General features: G+C 45.5%; 1 protein-coding gene across 2 annotated transcripts in view; it reads left to right on the forward strand.

Annotated features, from left to right (window-relative positions):
* C14H14orf180 (chromosome 14 C14orf180 homolog) overlaps positions 1 to 17,778 on the forward strand; it is a 141,854-nt gene that overhangs the window by 100,160 nt on the left and 23,916 nt on the right. Inside the window, exon 4 of one of the 2 annotated variants that reach the window (XM_069638462.1) lies at positions 7,326 to 7,352. The exons of the other annotated variant lie outside the window; for it this stretch is intronic. Within the exon in view, the coding sequence (XP_069494563.1) occupies positions 7,326 to 7,352 (27 nt within the window). The remainder of the gene's footprint in view (positions 1 to 7,325; positions 7,353 to 17,778) is intronic. 2 annotated transcript variants of the gene reach the window in all.

Raw genomic sequence — 17,778 nt, forward strand, 5'->3', positions numbered from 1 at the left:
TTCCTCCTTCTCCGCAAGGGGGCACAGATAATGCACATTTCTGGAGAACTGGTGGGTTCGTTTTTTAGTTTTGGACATTGAGAGAGAAGAGATTTGAGCCGAATTCTGTGGGGAGTCTTGGGAATCTGCAAAGAAAAGGTGGCAACTAGAGATGGGAGAAGTTTTGAGTTCCCCTGGTTCTGGTTCTGGGCCGCCCCCCCCTTTTTGGAGGCAGTCACCAGGATAGGTTTGAACCAGGGGATTTTCATGTTGTTGGCTCTCTGGGGTTGGATGATGGACGGAGCTAGCTCAGTCCCCACATCTCCCCAGTCTGGATTTGAATCCTGTGGGACCCATTTTTCTTTGGGAGGAGTTCCCCCATCCCTGAAGGAGAAGATCCTTTTCCCAGGATCCTCTGAGGATCCATCTCCTTCAAATTGGAAGACTCGTATCTCCTCCACAAAGTGGGTCTGTTTGGGTCCTTTGTTCCTCCTACCCCCCCTCTGCTCGTTGGGTGGCAGACTATCAGGGGCAGGAGATTTTGGTTCCAGTTCCTGGGTTTCCACCATGGGCTTTTTACCAGTGTGGAAGGAAGCTTCCTCCGCGGGAACCGGTGGGTTGTCGGGGTGCAGCCCCCATCATTGTTCTGAAGCACCAGGTCCAGAGTTGGAGGCATTCTGTGCCGGCATGCCCATCTGAGGGTTCTGTTGAGCCCTCAGCATGCAACCCAGATCCTGTGCCATGTTTTGGACCTGGCGCTCTAGCTGTGAAACCTGCTCAGGCTGATACAGGGTTCTCATTTCTCCCCTGGGCTGATCCCGGGAAGAGTAGCTATCCCTTCTCTGGTAATACGCTTGGTTGGGAAGATTTGGGTACCCCTCCACCCTTGGCCTCCCCTCTCCCAGATTAGGTTGTCTGGGCTCAGGAAAGTGGAGAAAGAAGGATGGATTGATCCTCCCACATTGTACATTGTAGGCTGCTTTGTGAGCCTCTTGGGGATTTCTGTGAACAGAAAAATGCTTCAAGATGGCCGCCCTATATGTGGACCATCTAGAATGATTTTGGTCCTCCAGCCCCGCAAAGAAGCTCGAGTATTCTGGTGAGAAGGTCCATTTCACATACTGAATGCAGCTACTATTGTCTTTCAAATGGAAAGTTTCCATCATCTGCTCAAAGAGCTCTAAGTGCTCCCAAACAGAATATTTGGCATTCTTATGATAAGGCGTGATGACGCTCCTTATTGCCTTGATTTGTTTTAAGGGGTCCTTAAGCAAGGCCCTTTTTGCCTTATTATCCTTCTTGGTTCGGGTAACCCTTGTCCAATCCTCCTCTGACTCAGAGGCACTGCTCCCAGAGGTACTCGTCTGGTCTTCTAGGTTCTCCCGCATTCTGCGAGCCTGGGAATGGCTGGCAGAATGTTGGGACCTAGTCTCCTGTGTCCTGGGGCACTCAGAGGAGTCGTCTGATTCCTCCTTGCTCCCAGGATTTGATGGGTACCCCCCCCCCCACTGTCCTAGCTGGGCAGAGGTTTTCAAGATACCCTTAGTGGCCCTACTCTCATGGGGTTCCCCACTAAACTTCACAGTACTTGGGTACCCATACCCAAATGCCCGCCCATCCATTCCTGGGGGATCTAGGAGCTCCTTACTTCTGATTGGATTGAAATCTGCCATCCCCGTGGCCCTGGGCTCCTGTGCGCCAGTGCACATGGGGGTGGCAGAGTCCGGGGACTGGGAGAGATGAAGGCCTCCTGTACTAGGGTTCCTGAGGTAATGCTCAGGTATTTCCCTTTCCCAGCGAACCTCATCTCTATCAGCCCCTGCTGCCTGTTGCCATGCAAGAACCTGAGCTTTCTGTTCCTCAATCAAGGCCATACTAGTCTCTATCAGTCTCTCTTGCATGACTACCTGCCTGTGGAGCCTATCATTGTTCTGACAGTGAGCCTCATTTTCTCTCTGTGCTTCCTGGTTTGTCTTTGAGTACTGGGCCAGTCTTTGCTGCAGGAGGGTTACCTCCTGAGTCCTGTCCATACTGGCCTACTCCTTCCTTGCCAGAGCATCTTCCACCCTCCTGGTGTGCTCTAACAATCTATCATGCTCTTTTTGGAGGTCACCTAGTCCCTGGAGGGCCAGGTGATTTTCTTCCAGTTTCCCTTTTAAGTGACAGACTTCCTGGCCTAAGGTGTCCCTTTCCTGCGCAAGAGCCTGCCTCTGTGCCACCAGGTCGTCCCTCTGTCTTTGAAGGGCACCAGCTTTCTGGCGCTCTTCCTCAAACTCTGCCAGGTCTTTCAGAATTAATTTGGTGCTCTCTGCCTTCTCTTTATCTAGGTGGCTTTGCAGGGTGACTATCTGCTCTGTGCATGCCCTGTTGAAATCCAATTGTTGCTCCAGCTTTTTCTTGCTCTGCAGTAGGGAGTCCAAACTTTCTTGGTACTCCTTCTGCAAGGCCAGAATTCTGGTATCCTGTTCTGCCTTTTCCTGTTGCAGGATACCCATATCCTCCTTTATTTTAACTATATACTGCCTGCTTTCATTTTCTCACTCATGGCTCCTCTGCAGCCTCTGCTCAGAAGAGTCCAGATCAGATTGGGCCTTTTCTAATGCCATCAGTTGCCTACTTGCAGGATCTTGGCCTTCAGAATATTTATCCTGTATGGCTCCCATAGATAAATATAGATATGCCGCTATCTTGGCAATCTTATTTTGCTCATCCTTGGCCTTAGGGGCCATATATAGTTCACTCAGGGCCACCTGTAAGGGACCCTGGTCTTTCCAGATATCTAACCCTGTTGCAGTGATATCTTGTGTGATTGCCTGCAAAACAGAAAGGTAATGGCTGGAAGGTTTTGAATTAATCATAACCATGGGCAAAGCTCTGGGCAACATTCCAGACCATCGTTTTTCAGCCTGCCAAGCCATTACAGAAGGGGAAAAACCATATGCCAATCAGGCTTGGTCCTACCCGAAAAGGGGCAGTCTATCCCGAACTGCTAGGCCACATCCCTTCTGCACGAGACCACACGCACCCCCAGACATGTTTCAGCCTTGTTGGGCGTCATCAGTGAGGAGTAGCTTGGGTCTCTAGGCCCGGCAGACTCGGGACCCACATCTGGGCATACCCGGCCCACTCGGGGTAACTTTAGCAAAACAGAAAGGTAATGACTGGAAGGTTTTGAATTAATCATAACCACAAGCAAAGCTCTGGGCAACCCTCCAGACCATCATTTTTCAGCCTGCCAAGCCATTACAGATGGGGAAAAACCATATGCAAATCAGGCTTGGTCCTACCCCAAAAGGGGCAGTCCAGCCCGAACTGCTAGGTCACCATTGCTTGCAACCACACATACCACAGTATAACAGCCTCTATTTTCTGGTCTCCCCAGCAATGAAAATCTCCAGCCATCTTCCAATATTTCCACCCAGATGGTGTTTCAGCAGATCTCCGTTGGTGATTTTTAGCAGCTGTCCCCTTTTCCATAGTGCAAGACTGTTTTACTGTCTAAACACCTCCTATGGAAAGTGAACATTAGGTGGTGTTAGCTTATGATCTCGCAACCAGGATTGGACAATCACATTTCTCTCCACCCCCCCCTCTAAGGATTGGTTCAGGAGTCTAGCACAGAAATATTGCAACTCCCCTTTAAGATTCACATTATTATTTCCATGTCCAAGTTCACCCAAATAATCCTTACAATGGCAACATTTTGTAATTTACCAATATATACCATGATATATAGATATTAATATTCCTCTCCTCATGATGGATCGGTGAACCTTACTTTCCTTTCGGCACCTCATTGCACAGGCGTGCTATGATTATTTGCCCCTTTTCACAAAAAGTATAATAGTTATGAACATGAAATGTAAACTCCAGATACCTAATTTAACAACTCACCAGCCTGCCAATTCTTACCTTCAGGACATTTCCCAGGACAGCCAGAAACACATTTTAGCTTGCTTTTGTCATTCTGAAAGTCACATGTGGATATTTTCTATTTGAACAAAATTGCCTTGAAATTATCTTAAAAATGACATATGAATGGATGCAGTGTGACTTATTGTTGCTGAGGAAGTCCCTTGTTATGATAGTCCATTTAAACTAATGGGACATCTCCAGCATGCATGCAATTATGAACTCTCATTTCCTCTTATAGGTTTTGTTTCTGTTGAACTGCTGCAGCCTTTTGGGCTGAATGTTGGTTTAAGGCAGAGGTAAAAGCTATTAGCCTTTTGTTCTGTGAAAGTTCATCAGTGGAAAAGATCCTTAGCATTCAGCACACAGTTCAAATCTGCCCTGTGGTGCCATGAGGCCATGCTGACATCTAGTATTGTGTCCTTTAATCTGAAATTGACCACAATTCTGATCTAAAACCTTATATTTCCAAGCATTTTCCCTATACAGAGCTGTGTCTGTTTTGATCTGGCCCTGTTGTAAATACTTTGGGTGTACATCAGCTTCACAGAGATTTCCCTTCCAGATAAGGAGTCAGGCAGGCCTTGAAAATCTGCCCAACAACAACAAGAAACATGGGGCCTCATTCCGAGTACGGCGCTAACCAATGGCGCTATTAACGCCTTGGTTGACGCCGTACCCGGACCGGCAGCGCCTTGGTGGATGGCGGAATTACCGCCCCATTCCAAGGTTGGCGGGGCGGTAATTCCCCAATCCCCATTTACCCTTCCCCATTCCCATTCTTGCCCCATAGGGCATAATGGGAGTGGGGAAGGCGTCAATTACGCCACCGTAAATTACGGTGGCGTAATTAACATCAAGGTCCCTTAGTGCCATGGTTTTTAACACCTGCTAAAAGCAGGTGTTAAAACCACCATGGCGCAAAGGGAACTCGGAGTATGGCGGTAAGGGATTACCGCCACCGCTCTCGTTAGCGGTGGCCGCTATCCCTTACCGCCATACTCGGAATGAGGCCCATGGTATTTCTCGGGACTAAGTGAGATTTACAAGTGACCTATGGAAACAAAATAGCATTTTGCAATTGTTTCTGGTATTTTGCATTTGAAGCATATTATACATTTGAATACATTGCATCTTGCCACCTCACACCAAGTCTTTTCCCTGATGTCTTTATTTTAGCAGGGGATCCTTTTTTCTTGTCTTGATTTAAAACTGCAAAACGCACATGCAAAGCCATTTTAGTTTCAGTATTTTAAACCCCTGCTTTTCATGTAGAAGGGCCTTTGATTTTCTCTCGAAAATGAGAATTAAAGGCTGCTTTTTCAGTTGGACCTTTCCCTTTGTAATAAAAGACATGCCTTTTGATTTCCAGTCCTTGGCCATTTACATAGCATTTCCATTTGATCACAACTCTTCCTTTTGTTACTTGCAGAAACACCCATTTTGCATTACCAAGCCCAATTTCAGTGTGGAAGTTTTTGAAGGCTGGCAAGTAATTTTTCCAGTGGGCCTTTCAGTTATATTTGTTTGGGCTGTGATTAAAACCCACATGACCTTCAAAGTGGTGAAGAGGTCCTTTCCTCGAACAGATAGTAGGGGAAAGGCTGCCTGCGGCATCAAGAACCGCAATTCCTCTACTGAGACAGCCATACTGTGGGTATCATGGGCTTCATCGGACTTGTTTTGTTCAGGTCAGTTTAGTACAAAGAATTTAGTCATCATTGTCTTTTCCTTGCTATTGGCAATGTGATTCACACCGTTTTTTATTCTTCTTCCATGTCCTTTTCGTTTTCTTATTTCACTTAGTTTCTTATTTAAATCCCATTTTAAGACTGTGTTGATGATCTATTTTACTTAGTTTCCCCTGTGCTTGATCTGGCACTACACAACTGAAATTCTTGTGGTGCCTGCTCACAGAGGGCGGCTCAAACAAATTAGCAATGATCAAAAAGCACGTATCAGTTCCAGATTACAGACCGTCCTCCCACGAAGGAGGATTCCCTTGCAATCGTCTACATTTTTTAAATGTGGCCAGGAACATCCTTATTTTCTTGGAAATCACCAGCAAACTTGTTTCTCTCCATCAGAATTTGTATTGGTAATTTCTAATGAATGTATCATCCTGTCACGTTATCTTCATAATCAAACTGGTAATGTAAATGTATGCAGTGTTTTTGGCAGCAACACACGCTTTTTGATGGTGGAAAGGACACGTGCAATGTGCTTAATGCAGATTTCAGCCTGTCTTCGACCCTTATGCATATCTATTCTCCATGAAGCGCCTTCATTGTTGGAATACGTGACAAATCTTTCTGCTCATTGTGGCCAAGTTATGGGTGGCTAAAGATCTCAGAAGCTGCCCTTGTGCAGCACTGGGACACACATTTTACTCAGTCACACATACACTAATATATCATAAGAGCCTGCTGACGTGGGCTTTAGTAGTCCTTATACACCTTCCTAACTCCTGACCGGCCTGAGACGCAAGCAAGGGCCTTTTCAGAGTGTTAGGGCATATAACTGCCAACATAGTGCCTGGTTAAAGGCTATCAGGTGACTGCAAGATTCCAGACATTGTGGCTAGAATGTTCTAGATTAAAATGCTGAGTGGTAGCAGTGTGAGCCGTGTGCAAGTAGGAGTGAACAGTGTGCAAGCAAGAGTGAGCAGTGTGCAAGCAGGAGTGAGCAGTGTGCAAGCCAGAGTGAGCAGTGTTAGGCGTGAACAGTGTGCAAGCAGGAGTGAACAGTGTGCAAGCAGGCATGAGTAGTGTGCAAGTAGGTGTGAACAGTGTGCAAGCAGGAGTGCTCAGTGTGCAAGCAGGTGTGAACAGCTAGTAGGCAGTCGTGAGCAGGCAGCAGTGTTCCGTGTGCAGGCACGGGTGAGCAGGCAGGAGTGCTCAGTGTGCAGGCAGGTGTGAACAGTGAGCAGGCGGGTGTGAGTAGGCAGGAGTGCTCAGTGTGCAGGCAGGTGTGAACAGTGAGCAGGCAGTCGTGAGCAGGCAGTAGTGCTCAGTGTGCAGTGAACAGGCAGGAGAGCTCAGTGCGCAGGCAGATGTGAACTGTGAACAGGCAGATGTGTGCAGGCAGGTGTGAACAGTGTGCAGGCAGCAGAAGCTAATACACTAAGGATACGGGGGGGGGCTCCCAAATACAGAGTGAAGGACTGTGTCCTGCTTCTATCCTGTGCCAGGTGGAGTTCTGAAACACTGGTCATGGGGACTGATGGGGGTGTGGGGATTGCAGAGTCTGTGGCCGGTACTTAGGAACGTATGGTGTTAAAGAGGGGTGAAGCATTAGAGTGGGGGTCTCCAGTGTCACGGCAAGTGTTGACTCAAAGGTGGGGGTCTACAGAAGAATCAGACTACCAGATCCCGGACTTTCGACGATCATTTCGAATTGCAAAGACTGACTGTGTTTCCCATTTTAATTTGTAGAGGTTTGCTGCTGTAACTTTGCAACTGGTAAGTAGACGGCAGGTGAGCCCCTAATGCTGTCAGTGCGAGCCCCCCCCCCCCTCCCCGCATTGCTTCGATTCTGCACAGAACTTTAGAAACTGCATGGCTTTACATAAACTGTAGTCGCAATATACCCCTGGGCTTCTTTGTCCATGGATGCCAACCCAAGGAAGAGTAAATATTCAAGAAATCCATTTTTAATTCCTAACGCCCCAATTAGTCCATGGTAATGTCCTTTTGTGAAGCTTTTTCACTGCCAGAAAGAGAAAAAATATGCGCAGAGCGCGCAGGCTTTGCCCCGAGCTAGGAAACAGTGGTCTCTCGTGCCTTCCTCGCTTTGCATTCCTAATGAACCCCTAATGTTAATGTCGCAGAAATCAAGAAAAATGGCAGCGTTTCTCTGGATATTAAAGAGAATTTCAGGAGAGGCGCTGCGTTTATGGGGCGATTTGCAGGCCCCGGCTTTGCTGCTCTGCGCGCCTTGCAGCGCGTCTGGGAGACGGATGGCGCCTCCTTTGCTCCGCTCCCTTCTCCCCACAGACCGCTGTGCCTGGCAGTGTGGCTTCTTGCAGCAACCCCATGCCTCAATGTGACAGTCTAAACTGCTGTTGTGTGTGTGTGTGTGTGGCCTTACACTCCTCGAGCATCTGGACTGCAGGCAGCTACTGTTACCACACTTTTCTTCCCAAGCCCTCCCCTACTTCCCAAAGATTCCTGAACTGGGACAGCCTAAAGTGTGGCCTAACACTCCTCGAGCATCCGGCCTGCAGCTACTGTTACCACACTTCCCTTCCAAAGCCCGCCTCTACTTCCCGAAGATTCCGGAACTGTGACAGCCTAAAGTGCTGGCGTGTGTGGGTGTGTGGTGTGGCCTAACACTCCTCGAGTCTTTGAGCATCCGGCCTGTATCCACTGTTACACTTGCCTTCCAAAGCCCGCCTCTACTTCCCGAAGATTCCTGAACTGTGTGCACAGTCACTGCTTGCGGTATGCCTGCTTGTTTTTGGCGCTTGCACTGAGCAGGCAAATATGGATGGAGAATTCCGCACAGAGAGAGAAAATACGAACATCGTTCACTTATCAAGGAGAAACAGGTTTTGATGTGAGTGATTCTGGTCTTTGGGGTGCTTTCAAGAGGGGCTGCATAGTAAGTATTTGCAAACGTTCTTGAGGGGTGTGCTGGTGAAGTCTTCACAATACATTTTTGTGAAACAATACTCAATACTATGCTCAGCAAATTGGTACTGCCCGATGGCTTCAATATCCCGCACCAGGCTTTACATCAGGGTAATTTCGGCTAGAATCCCCTGCGCGTGCCACATTTCCCCAAGGTGTGCTGGTTTGCAGTAATTCTGCGCTGCAGCGGCGCGTCATGGATGCTCTGAAGAGTAACCAGGTGCCCACCTCGTCTGCTACACTTTAGTCAGTTTCACGCCTTCTGGCACCGTTTGGGTGGAGCCTGAGTAAACCAGGAGAGGCTGGGGGCAGTTTTTCTAGGCTGCATGCCTGCGCGCACAACCACACACTCGTGCTTGCTCCTGCACACCCTCGGAAGTGGTTGCCTATGTCCACTTGTGCAGCAGCAAAGGAATGCATGCTGGAAACATACAGTGAATAACATTTGCAAGTTTTGAAAAAGAACAGCTAAAACACAGCTTCTTCTGTGGCAGGCCTCATGACCCCTGAACCGCCCTTCGCAATTTCCCATTAGATATAGAAAGCCTTCTTCTTGGCCCCTAATCCTCTTCTGTGGTGTTCAAAACCAAGTACTAAGCAGCAACAATATCCAAACACGAAAATCAATTCATTCGGACATATCTCCTTAACCTTTAAACGCATGTTTAACTAAAACAATCCAGAAACCGCGTGTGGGTGGTCCCCGGGTGTTTCGACTCCAACCAAAAGGCTGGCTAGCCCCGAGTCCCAAAAGTCCCAACATTAGCGTAGCCCCCTATCTTTTCCAGACCTAGCAACACCCCTGTAGGCGGGATAATACTTACATGTCTTTAATGTAGTATTAAGCGTGACTTGTGGGGCCGGCATTAGTCTTAACTGCTTACAAGGCTGTTCCTTTAGTAGGCCTGAGCAAAGCTTCGTTCAGGGCTGGTGGGTCATTAATGGCAAAGTCCACAATGCGGGTCTTAACGCTGCTAGAACCCAGTATATGTTTGGGTGCTGATAGTGTTTGTTTTCTGTTGAAAAAGGGAAATCCACCGTAGAAATGGAAGCAAGGTTCCACATAGCGCCGTTTTTTATTTCTATGGCTGAGGGGGCAAGTCTGCTTGTTCAGCAGGAGTGAGGCAGTTGGGCGAGAGAAAAGGGAAAAGAGTGGAACAGCGAGGTGGGTGGCGAGAGGCGCAGAGCAGCTCAGAGAGGGAAGGGGCATGGTGGGCCGGGAGGACGGAGGGTTGCCTTTCAATGTTCAGTTGGGGAAGGACGCGGAGGAGGATGACATCAAGGAAAGGAGGATGACATCAAGGAACGCGGTAGTTGACTGACTGTTAACTCTCACATTCTGCGTCTCGTGATTGGTTGGTGACTTTCCCCTGAGTGCTAATGTGGCGATCACACAGCTTAGTGGGACATACAAGGCCGGTAACACCCCGCCAGCCCAAGCCTAAGTACTGGCCCTGTACACCCTCCTAAAAGGGGGTGGTTGTTGTTTGCACCCTGTGTTCATCCAGAGAGCAAATATGTTTTTTTATGGGAGCCGTGTTCCTCATGTATTGCGCGAGCATCATCTCCCGTAAAAACAAAACAAATAAAATGCCCACCGCCATAGTAAATTGGCATAGTCTCTTTTCTATTTCTACTACTGTGGCAGTAGCCACGGGTGGCAAAAAGTGGCGGGACATAGGGAGGGAGGAGTGTGGGGGTGGAGGAGAGGTTGGGGCAAAGGGAAGCAACAGGGAGTTACTCTCTGTTGCTTCCTCACAATGAAGGTAGGTACCAGGGCAAGGGCCTCAGGTGGCTGGAAAACGCAGTTACACTGTGTGTTCTCGCCCATGTTTCCAGCCTCCTGATTGGCTAAGCATCCTTCCCTGGGTGCAATCCGGAGGATAGATCAGGGGCAATGCGATCGCCTTGGAAGCAAGATGACACGGAGCAACACAGTTTCGATCCCCGGGTCCGCGCTTAGAAACCTGTGGGTATTAAGTGCGTTATAAATAACCTATAATATACATATAAATAATTATTCATGCCATGACTCCATGCGTGGAATGTGCCTGGTATGATGTTGCATCAATTCCTACTTCCTGCATCACTTAAGCCCACCCGTCAAGCCAGGGCAGAAGAAGGGCCCCGCGAAATAAATTGGGAGTTTCCAGCTATGAAGGCGATGTAAAGGAAACGGTTTTCTGTTTACAACATGAAAGACATTAAACAACACATGTTTTCATTCATCCAGGGAAGAGGAACAAGAAACAGAGGCAGACACACTTTTTGGGCGACATGCAATGAAAAGCAGAACTTTTTCAGGAGAAAACACTCTAATATCAGAACTTTGATGTCTGAAACGCTTCTGCCAGTAACACGGCCATGTTGTGAACAACTGCTGTAAAAAGAGAAGGTAAACGGTGCGTCAAAGCCTAAAAAGGTACAAATCCACATTAAGATCCCATGATTCAGAATATCCATGTGTTATGTTACGGGGATCAACGCCACTTCCACACTGCGATTTGCAGGGTCTCCAGGCCCTCTGGAAGAGAGTGGTTGGGTTTCTTTAGTGGAGAGAGAGGGGAAACGCAAGACAATTACCCCATACTGGAAGGACCCATTAACAAATAACTACGCTTAAAGATAATTTTAAAAAAAAGAGACTCATGCCCTTTTTTTCAAGGTTGATAGATTGGGAAGTGGTTGAAGAAGTCTGGCATAAAGATGGAAAGGTATAGAAGGGCTATGCCTAGCTAATGTTGACACTAAGCACACCAATATTAGTCGGATTCTGCATTAATTTAAACTGTTTGTAATTAGTTAAGGTAAAGGAGTATGGGTAATTCAAGCTGCAGAGGAGGAAACTACAAGCTTGGCATCTAGGTTGTGAAACAATGGATCAAGCAGAAAGGTCCCTATTAGGAAACACACGTCCGCTATACACTATCTATGGCCTTAGTATAAGAGTCAAATTCTTAATGTTAACAATGGGCTAACAGGCTAACCTTGTGCAGGGCAACCGCCGAACTCATTGTACTTTCAATGCAAATATAGTTCACTTAAGAGTAATGATCCAAATAACCATTCAGTGAATAAAATGATACACATTTTTTAATGTGCAATTTGCCCAACGTGTTTAGAGTGTTGCTTTTCATCAGGGGCGATCGATTTCAATGTAATCTACAAAGGAAAGTCAGAATAAACTAGATAAATCTCATGTTTATACTTATGCATGACCAATACATTTTGAATACATTAGCAGTTGAGTGTGACATTCTCAAGGTAGAACCAATGCTTTTACTTAGTTAAGAAAAACTTAACATTAAAGATTTTAAACATGTTATCAGATTCTTATTCACAATGGTCACTCTTTTATCAGGTGTATCTGCCCAATTGCTCCACGGAAAATGTAAATTTCAACCAGATCCCTATTAACTTAATGAAAGAAAAAATGCTGACCTTGAAGGTTTTCTTAATATGCTGGAATGGGCCAGTAGTTCTAATTTCCAGTTGAATTTCCAAACCGGTTAGTCTGTCATGGACCATTGATTCCCTTTAATCTACAAAACATTATAGTGTCCTAAGACTCGCATCCTCTGTATGTGGGTCATCATGCCTTTAATAAGGATCATGTTAAGATGAAAATCTTACCAAGACAAGTCTTGTTAGAGTTACCCAAAGGGTTCCATTTTTATCTAGACGGTGGATCGGTTCAGTTTGCGATGGAAGACTATCCACAGGACATGTAGATGCCACTAGGGCATCTGAGTAGTTCTAAAAATGAAATACATAAATAAATAAGGCTTACTTTTAGACTTTGTTAGAGTGGTAAAATAAGAGTTTGGAGAGAAGGTAGAGCAAGGGGACCCCAAAGGTCCCTTTAGAACTTACCTAGAGCAAGGGGACCACAAAGGTCCCTTTAGAACTTACCTAGAGCAAGGGGACCCCAAAGGTCCCTTTTGAACTTACTTGGAATGTCTGTATACCCGGAGGATAAAGTAGAAGCTGGGAGGTCCAGAAATCGCCATGCCGCTTGTTTTTGGCTTGTAAAAATGGCCGCTTTTTATATAGCCGCAGCTGCTTGCGACGTCATATGCGTGTGTGACGTCACAGGTATGCCGTTGAGTTATTTCCATACGGGAAGGAAATACTATATATGTCTCAGCCATCATCATTATTTTCAAATAATGGGCATTCTGTGAGCAACATATGTATGAAATTGCAAAGATATCATAGAGATCAGTAGTCATCACCAGTTCGTGTCATCCCGTGATGTCATTTCACCCATGTGCTTGTGACATCATGGGTAAACAGACCAATGCTTACTGAAAATATTGAAACATTTTACTTGCTTCCCTAAAGGATCTCGAAAAAAGTTACATTAGTTCTGAAGATAACTCAAACCTATAAACACTTGTGCTTGGCTGTTACTTTGTAGATGCAATATGCACTATTCACATACACAATATACTAAGATAATGTTAGGTTTGGTAGAATAAATACTAAACCTTAGAGAAACAGAGATATCGAAATTAAAAAAATAAGGAATCACGTATTCATAGTCGAATCATAGTCGGGCGGGCGGCCCACAATGTTTTTAAACCGTGTCTTCATTGCTAATGTAATAGAGTGGGTGTGAATAGTATGTTCCTCGCAAGGGAGTAGAGTCCTCGTTAGTACAAGTATAGTTTAGTTTAGAAGATAGAGTTATGCAATGACTCAAGATTAATTAGATGCGGAGAGTCAAGTCATTGTTTACAAGTATGAGAATAATCCTTCTCTCAATTCGGGCACCGTTGGGATCACTCCTTAATCTATATAAGCCAATGTTCCTAAGCTGTTAAGCAGCTTCGTATCAAAGAAATCGAGAGATTCTTGTAACAGTTGTATAAGACAGACAATTATGTCTGGTTAGACTGGTTCGTGTCCAGGGAAATGTGTCCCTAACGGCTCTTATACTAAGGACATAGATAGCGTGCAGGGCATGTGAGTTCCGTAATAGGGAAATTCTGCTTGAAGGTATAGAAGGCAGCCGGGAAGTTTGAGATAAAGCGAAAAGGGAGGCCTGTCCTAGCAGTGGGTAAAAGAAAACTCAGACCATTGGTATCGCAGAAATAACAAATAGTATATAAATGAAATAAGTATGATTAGCCAAGAAATATCCAAATCAGATGACATAATTAGTGATTAAGAACGTAAAAGAATGCTGAAGAGGATACCAAATTTAATATGTAATTTATAGCTTTTCCGCATTCACCGTGGGTTGCTAAGCATTTACACCAGATTTCTTAAAATTCGTGTAATCTAATTTTAAATTGAAAAGTGTAAAAAAGTGCATTTCTTTGACTTGCCACAAGGCATGATTAAACTCGACTTAAAAAGAAAATATTTATTGAATTTAAATGTATTGAGTAAGAATGGTTCTGTGAATATTTGTTTGTGAATCAGCTGCGTACTTAGAGCCGGTATGAGCCTATTTGACCTAAAGCAATTGACCTAATGACCAATTTGGTCGAATTTTGCATGGGTGATTTGGTTTTTGGGGCAATTTGGTTGCATATATTGCAACATACCAACCCTGCAGAGCAGGGGTTGCGGTGGTGTCCCCTGCTCCCCATGTTTGATATTTTGCAATTTTGGAGGTGCAGGGGTTTCCCCCGCGTCCTTAAAATTGGAGGCAGGGGATAAACAAAAAAAACACATGTGCGTTTATATTGGGCCCCGAGCAAATAAATTGCGGTCAGTTTGCCGCGATTAAAAATAATTCGGTCAAACATACCCAAACCCTACGGATTAATCATAAAGTGTCGTATATACGCTTTCAAAGCAGGCATTATTTTTATTTATTTATTTATGTATTTATTTATTGCATTTGTTATACGGCCAAACCCTCGGGTATCACGGCATAGTTTCAGACATCTTGCACAAAGGAGGTCGTGAGACGACTCCCTTCATTTACAAATTGGAACAGAATTATATAGGCATTACGGTACAGTGAGATACAGAAAGCAATACATACGATACAGTAAGTTACAGCAGACACAATCAAACATTGTCGTTGGAGAAAGTGCACAGATATTGTTGGAACTAGCAGAGCTCATTTTATCTGTGGTTAGGGAAGGGGGACAGAGGCCTAGAATGTATGAAATAGCCAGGTTTTTATGGACTTCTTGAAACACTGGTGAGATGGTTTGTTCTTGATGTGTAGTGGGAGTGTATTCCAAGTTTTGGGAGCCATCACTACGAAGCTACTTCCCCCGGCTCTAGAGCAATTGAAGCGTGGGACATAGAGATATGCATTTTTATTCGATCTTAACATTCTTGGTATTTTGTTGTAGGCAACAGTGTTGTTGAGATATATAGGTGCCTTATTGGCGAGACATTTGTGAATAGCACAGAGTGTTTTGAATAAGATTCTAGCTTTAATGGGTAGCTAGTAGCTTCCCTCCTGATAGTGGAAATGTGATCCGATTTTTTTTAGTCCAAATGCTGCTCTCAAGGCCTTATTTTGCAGCAGTTGTACTTTGGCCAAATTGGCGTTGGAAGTAACTAGTTGCAGTAGTCTAACTTTGATAAAATGAGTGCTCGGGCTAGAGTAGTACAGTTATGTAGCGTGTGGAATTGTCAATTTAGAGGTATAGGATGTGGATGGAGAGAGTGTGCTTGACATGTTTGGACATGGTTAAGTTGGCATCTAGATGGACGCCTAGGGTTTTGAACTGCTTTAGGACTGGGATAGACGTTCCATCAATGGTGATTACAGAGTAATCGGAGTGGAGAGCGTTGATTTTAGCTGGGGAGCCCATGATGAGAATTTCCATTTTCTCATCATTTAGGCAGAGACTGTTGATAGCCATCCAGGTTTGGATTATAGCATAGATATTGTTTATCGTGGTGGTATCCTGATCATAGTTGCCTGTGATGGGGATGAGCATCTGGGTGTCATCAGCGAAGTTCGTGTAGATGACACTCATGGCATACAATGCTGCGAATAGCAACTTTGTATATGCATTTTATAGAGTAGGCGACAAGCAGGATCCTTGCGGTACCCCCAGTGGTACTGGTATAGCGTCTGCCGCTTCTTTGCCAGTGGTGACTCTGGATGTACAATCAGCAAGGAAGGATTTAACCCAGAGGGTAGCGTCTTTTGAGAACTGGATGTAATTGGCCAGTGTGGTAGATAGTTTGTCATGGTCGACTAGGTCGAATGCACCGGACAGGTCCAATAAGAAAAAAATACAGAGTTTGCCGGTGTCTTTTAAGGAGTCCATCTGGATTTTTAAGTCCAGAAGTGCCATGTCGGTGCTGTGGTTGGGTCAAAAGCCGGATTGTCGAGCTCCGAGGAGATTGTTTTGTAAGAGATGGGACTGAACTTGAGAATAGGCTATTTTGTCAATTATTTTCAGCAAGAAGGGGGCGGTGGTTATGGGGCAGTAGTTGGTGGGGACGGTGGGGTCCAGGGAAGGCTTTTTTAGAAGCGGGGTCACCAATACCTCCTTAATACTGGTAGGAACAGTGTTGGTGCTGAAAGAAGCGTTAACAAATTTGGTGATAACAGGAGTAAGCGTAGTGGCACACAATTTGATTAGATTTGAGTTTGGTTATCGTGTCTAGCACTTGGTTGTGGGTTACTGGGGTGAATTGGAATTGGAAGTTTGCATTCTCACTAGTTCTATCCTTGATTGGTGGGGGTGAGTTTTTAGAGGCTAAGAGCTTTCTTTTCGAGGACATTTTGTCTTGAAGCACTTGTATTTTTGAGGCTAGCGCATCCTGAATGGTGGTGCACCAGGCTTTGTTGGCGTTCAAAGGCGTGGAGGATGGGATGGGATTCTCCAGTTCTCTAAGTATTGTGATGAGTTCTTTGGAGTTTTATGCAAAATTCCTAATGCGGGTGTTCTGGGCGTTTGCTTTATGTACTATAATAGATGCTTCGTAGGATTTGTTGGCTTTGAAAAATGCTTTAGCGGTGTCCATGTTCGTTTTTTGTTGTTGTAGATGTGTTCCAGTGATCTTTTATTCTGCCTAAGTAAAACATGTTCTTCATTGAACCAAAAGTGCGTGCGTTTGTCTGGACGTCGTGTTTTTGTTGTAGGTGGGGCTAAAGAGTCGATGGTAGTTTTAAGGCAATTGTGATAGAAATCTGCTAGGCAGGTAGGGTTGTCAATCGAAGGGGGGGATGGAGAGGGCATCCTTTAGGATGGGAGTGAGGTTGTCTGCTGTCAGGTTCCTGATGTTTCTTGACTCAACTGTGTCCATTTTGGCAGGTGAGGGGTGGACTAAGCCATTGCAGGTTAAAGTAAAGCTCATACGATGGTGGACGTCCAACTGATTGGCACCATGGAATCTATTGAGATGCCGGTGTTTAATGTAAGTATTCAATCTAGTATTCTGCCCTTGACATGGGTGGGGGCATTGACTAATTGTACAAAAGTCATATCTCTGGGTGCAGCATGAAAGGCAGAAGCTTTGTGGTCCTGTTTGTCATTAAAGCTTAGGTTGATGTCACCCAGGACAGTACATTTGGTATTGGCTTTGAGGTGGGGAGTAAGGAGAAGTGGTTTGTCCGATTCAGGGTGATTGTTGTTGTTGTTAGGTGCTCTATAGATAACCAAGATATTGTAAGTGGTTTTGGGGTTAGTCAAAATTGTAATGAGTAGTATTTTGTATCCTTCTAATGCGTCCAAGTGGGCAGGATCTGAGTTGCAGGTTGGTTTTGGCTATTATGGCCAATCCACCTCCCTGTGCGTTCGGTCGATCGGTTCTGAGGATGTTATATCCAGGTGGGACGGCAAGCGCTAATAGGGGGCATGATGCTTGGTGCAGCCCAGTTTCGGTTCGAGCTAGTAGGTCCAGTTGTTGATCTAGAATAAGGTCATGGGTCTCGATGGCATGAGCTCCAACGGAGCGTACATTAAGAAGTGCTCCTTTCATTCTGTGCAGAGGGTCTGGGTTAATCTGTGTGGAACTATAGCTAGGGGCTGTAGAGTCGGTGACAGTGCACTTTGTTCAGGCACAATATTATGGTGTAATATGGACTTAGTGTGATATGGTGATGGTCTGGATGGGTTTAGTTGAAGTATTGTAAGTATGAGGCATGTGCGGTTGAGAGTAAAGAGAGATGATTGTGGAGATGCTGGCAGGGACGTGATGGGAGGAGCGCACTCGTAGCCTGCTTAACCTTGTGGTTCCTATAACAGGTCGCTTGATAATGGGGTCGCGCGTGATGGGTCTGGAATGGGATGTAGGTCAGTAATCCGCTTTATCTTTGGGGGTG

This window comes from Ambystoma mexicanum, chromosome 14, assembly GCF_040938575.1.
Source record: "Ambystoma mexicanum isolate Mex_15411 chromosome 14, UKY_AmexF1_1, whole genome shotgun sequence".
Taxonomy (NCBI): domain Eukaryota; kingdom Metazoa; phylum Chordata; class Amphibia; order Caudata; family Ambystomatidae; genus Ambystoma; species Ambystoma mexicanum.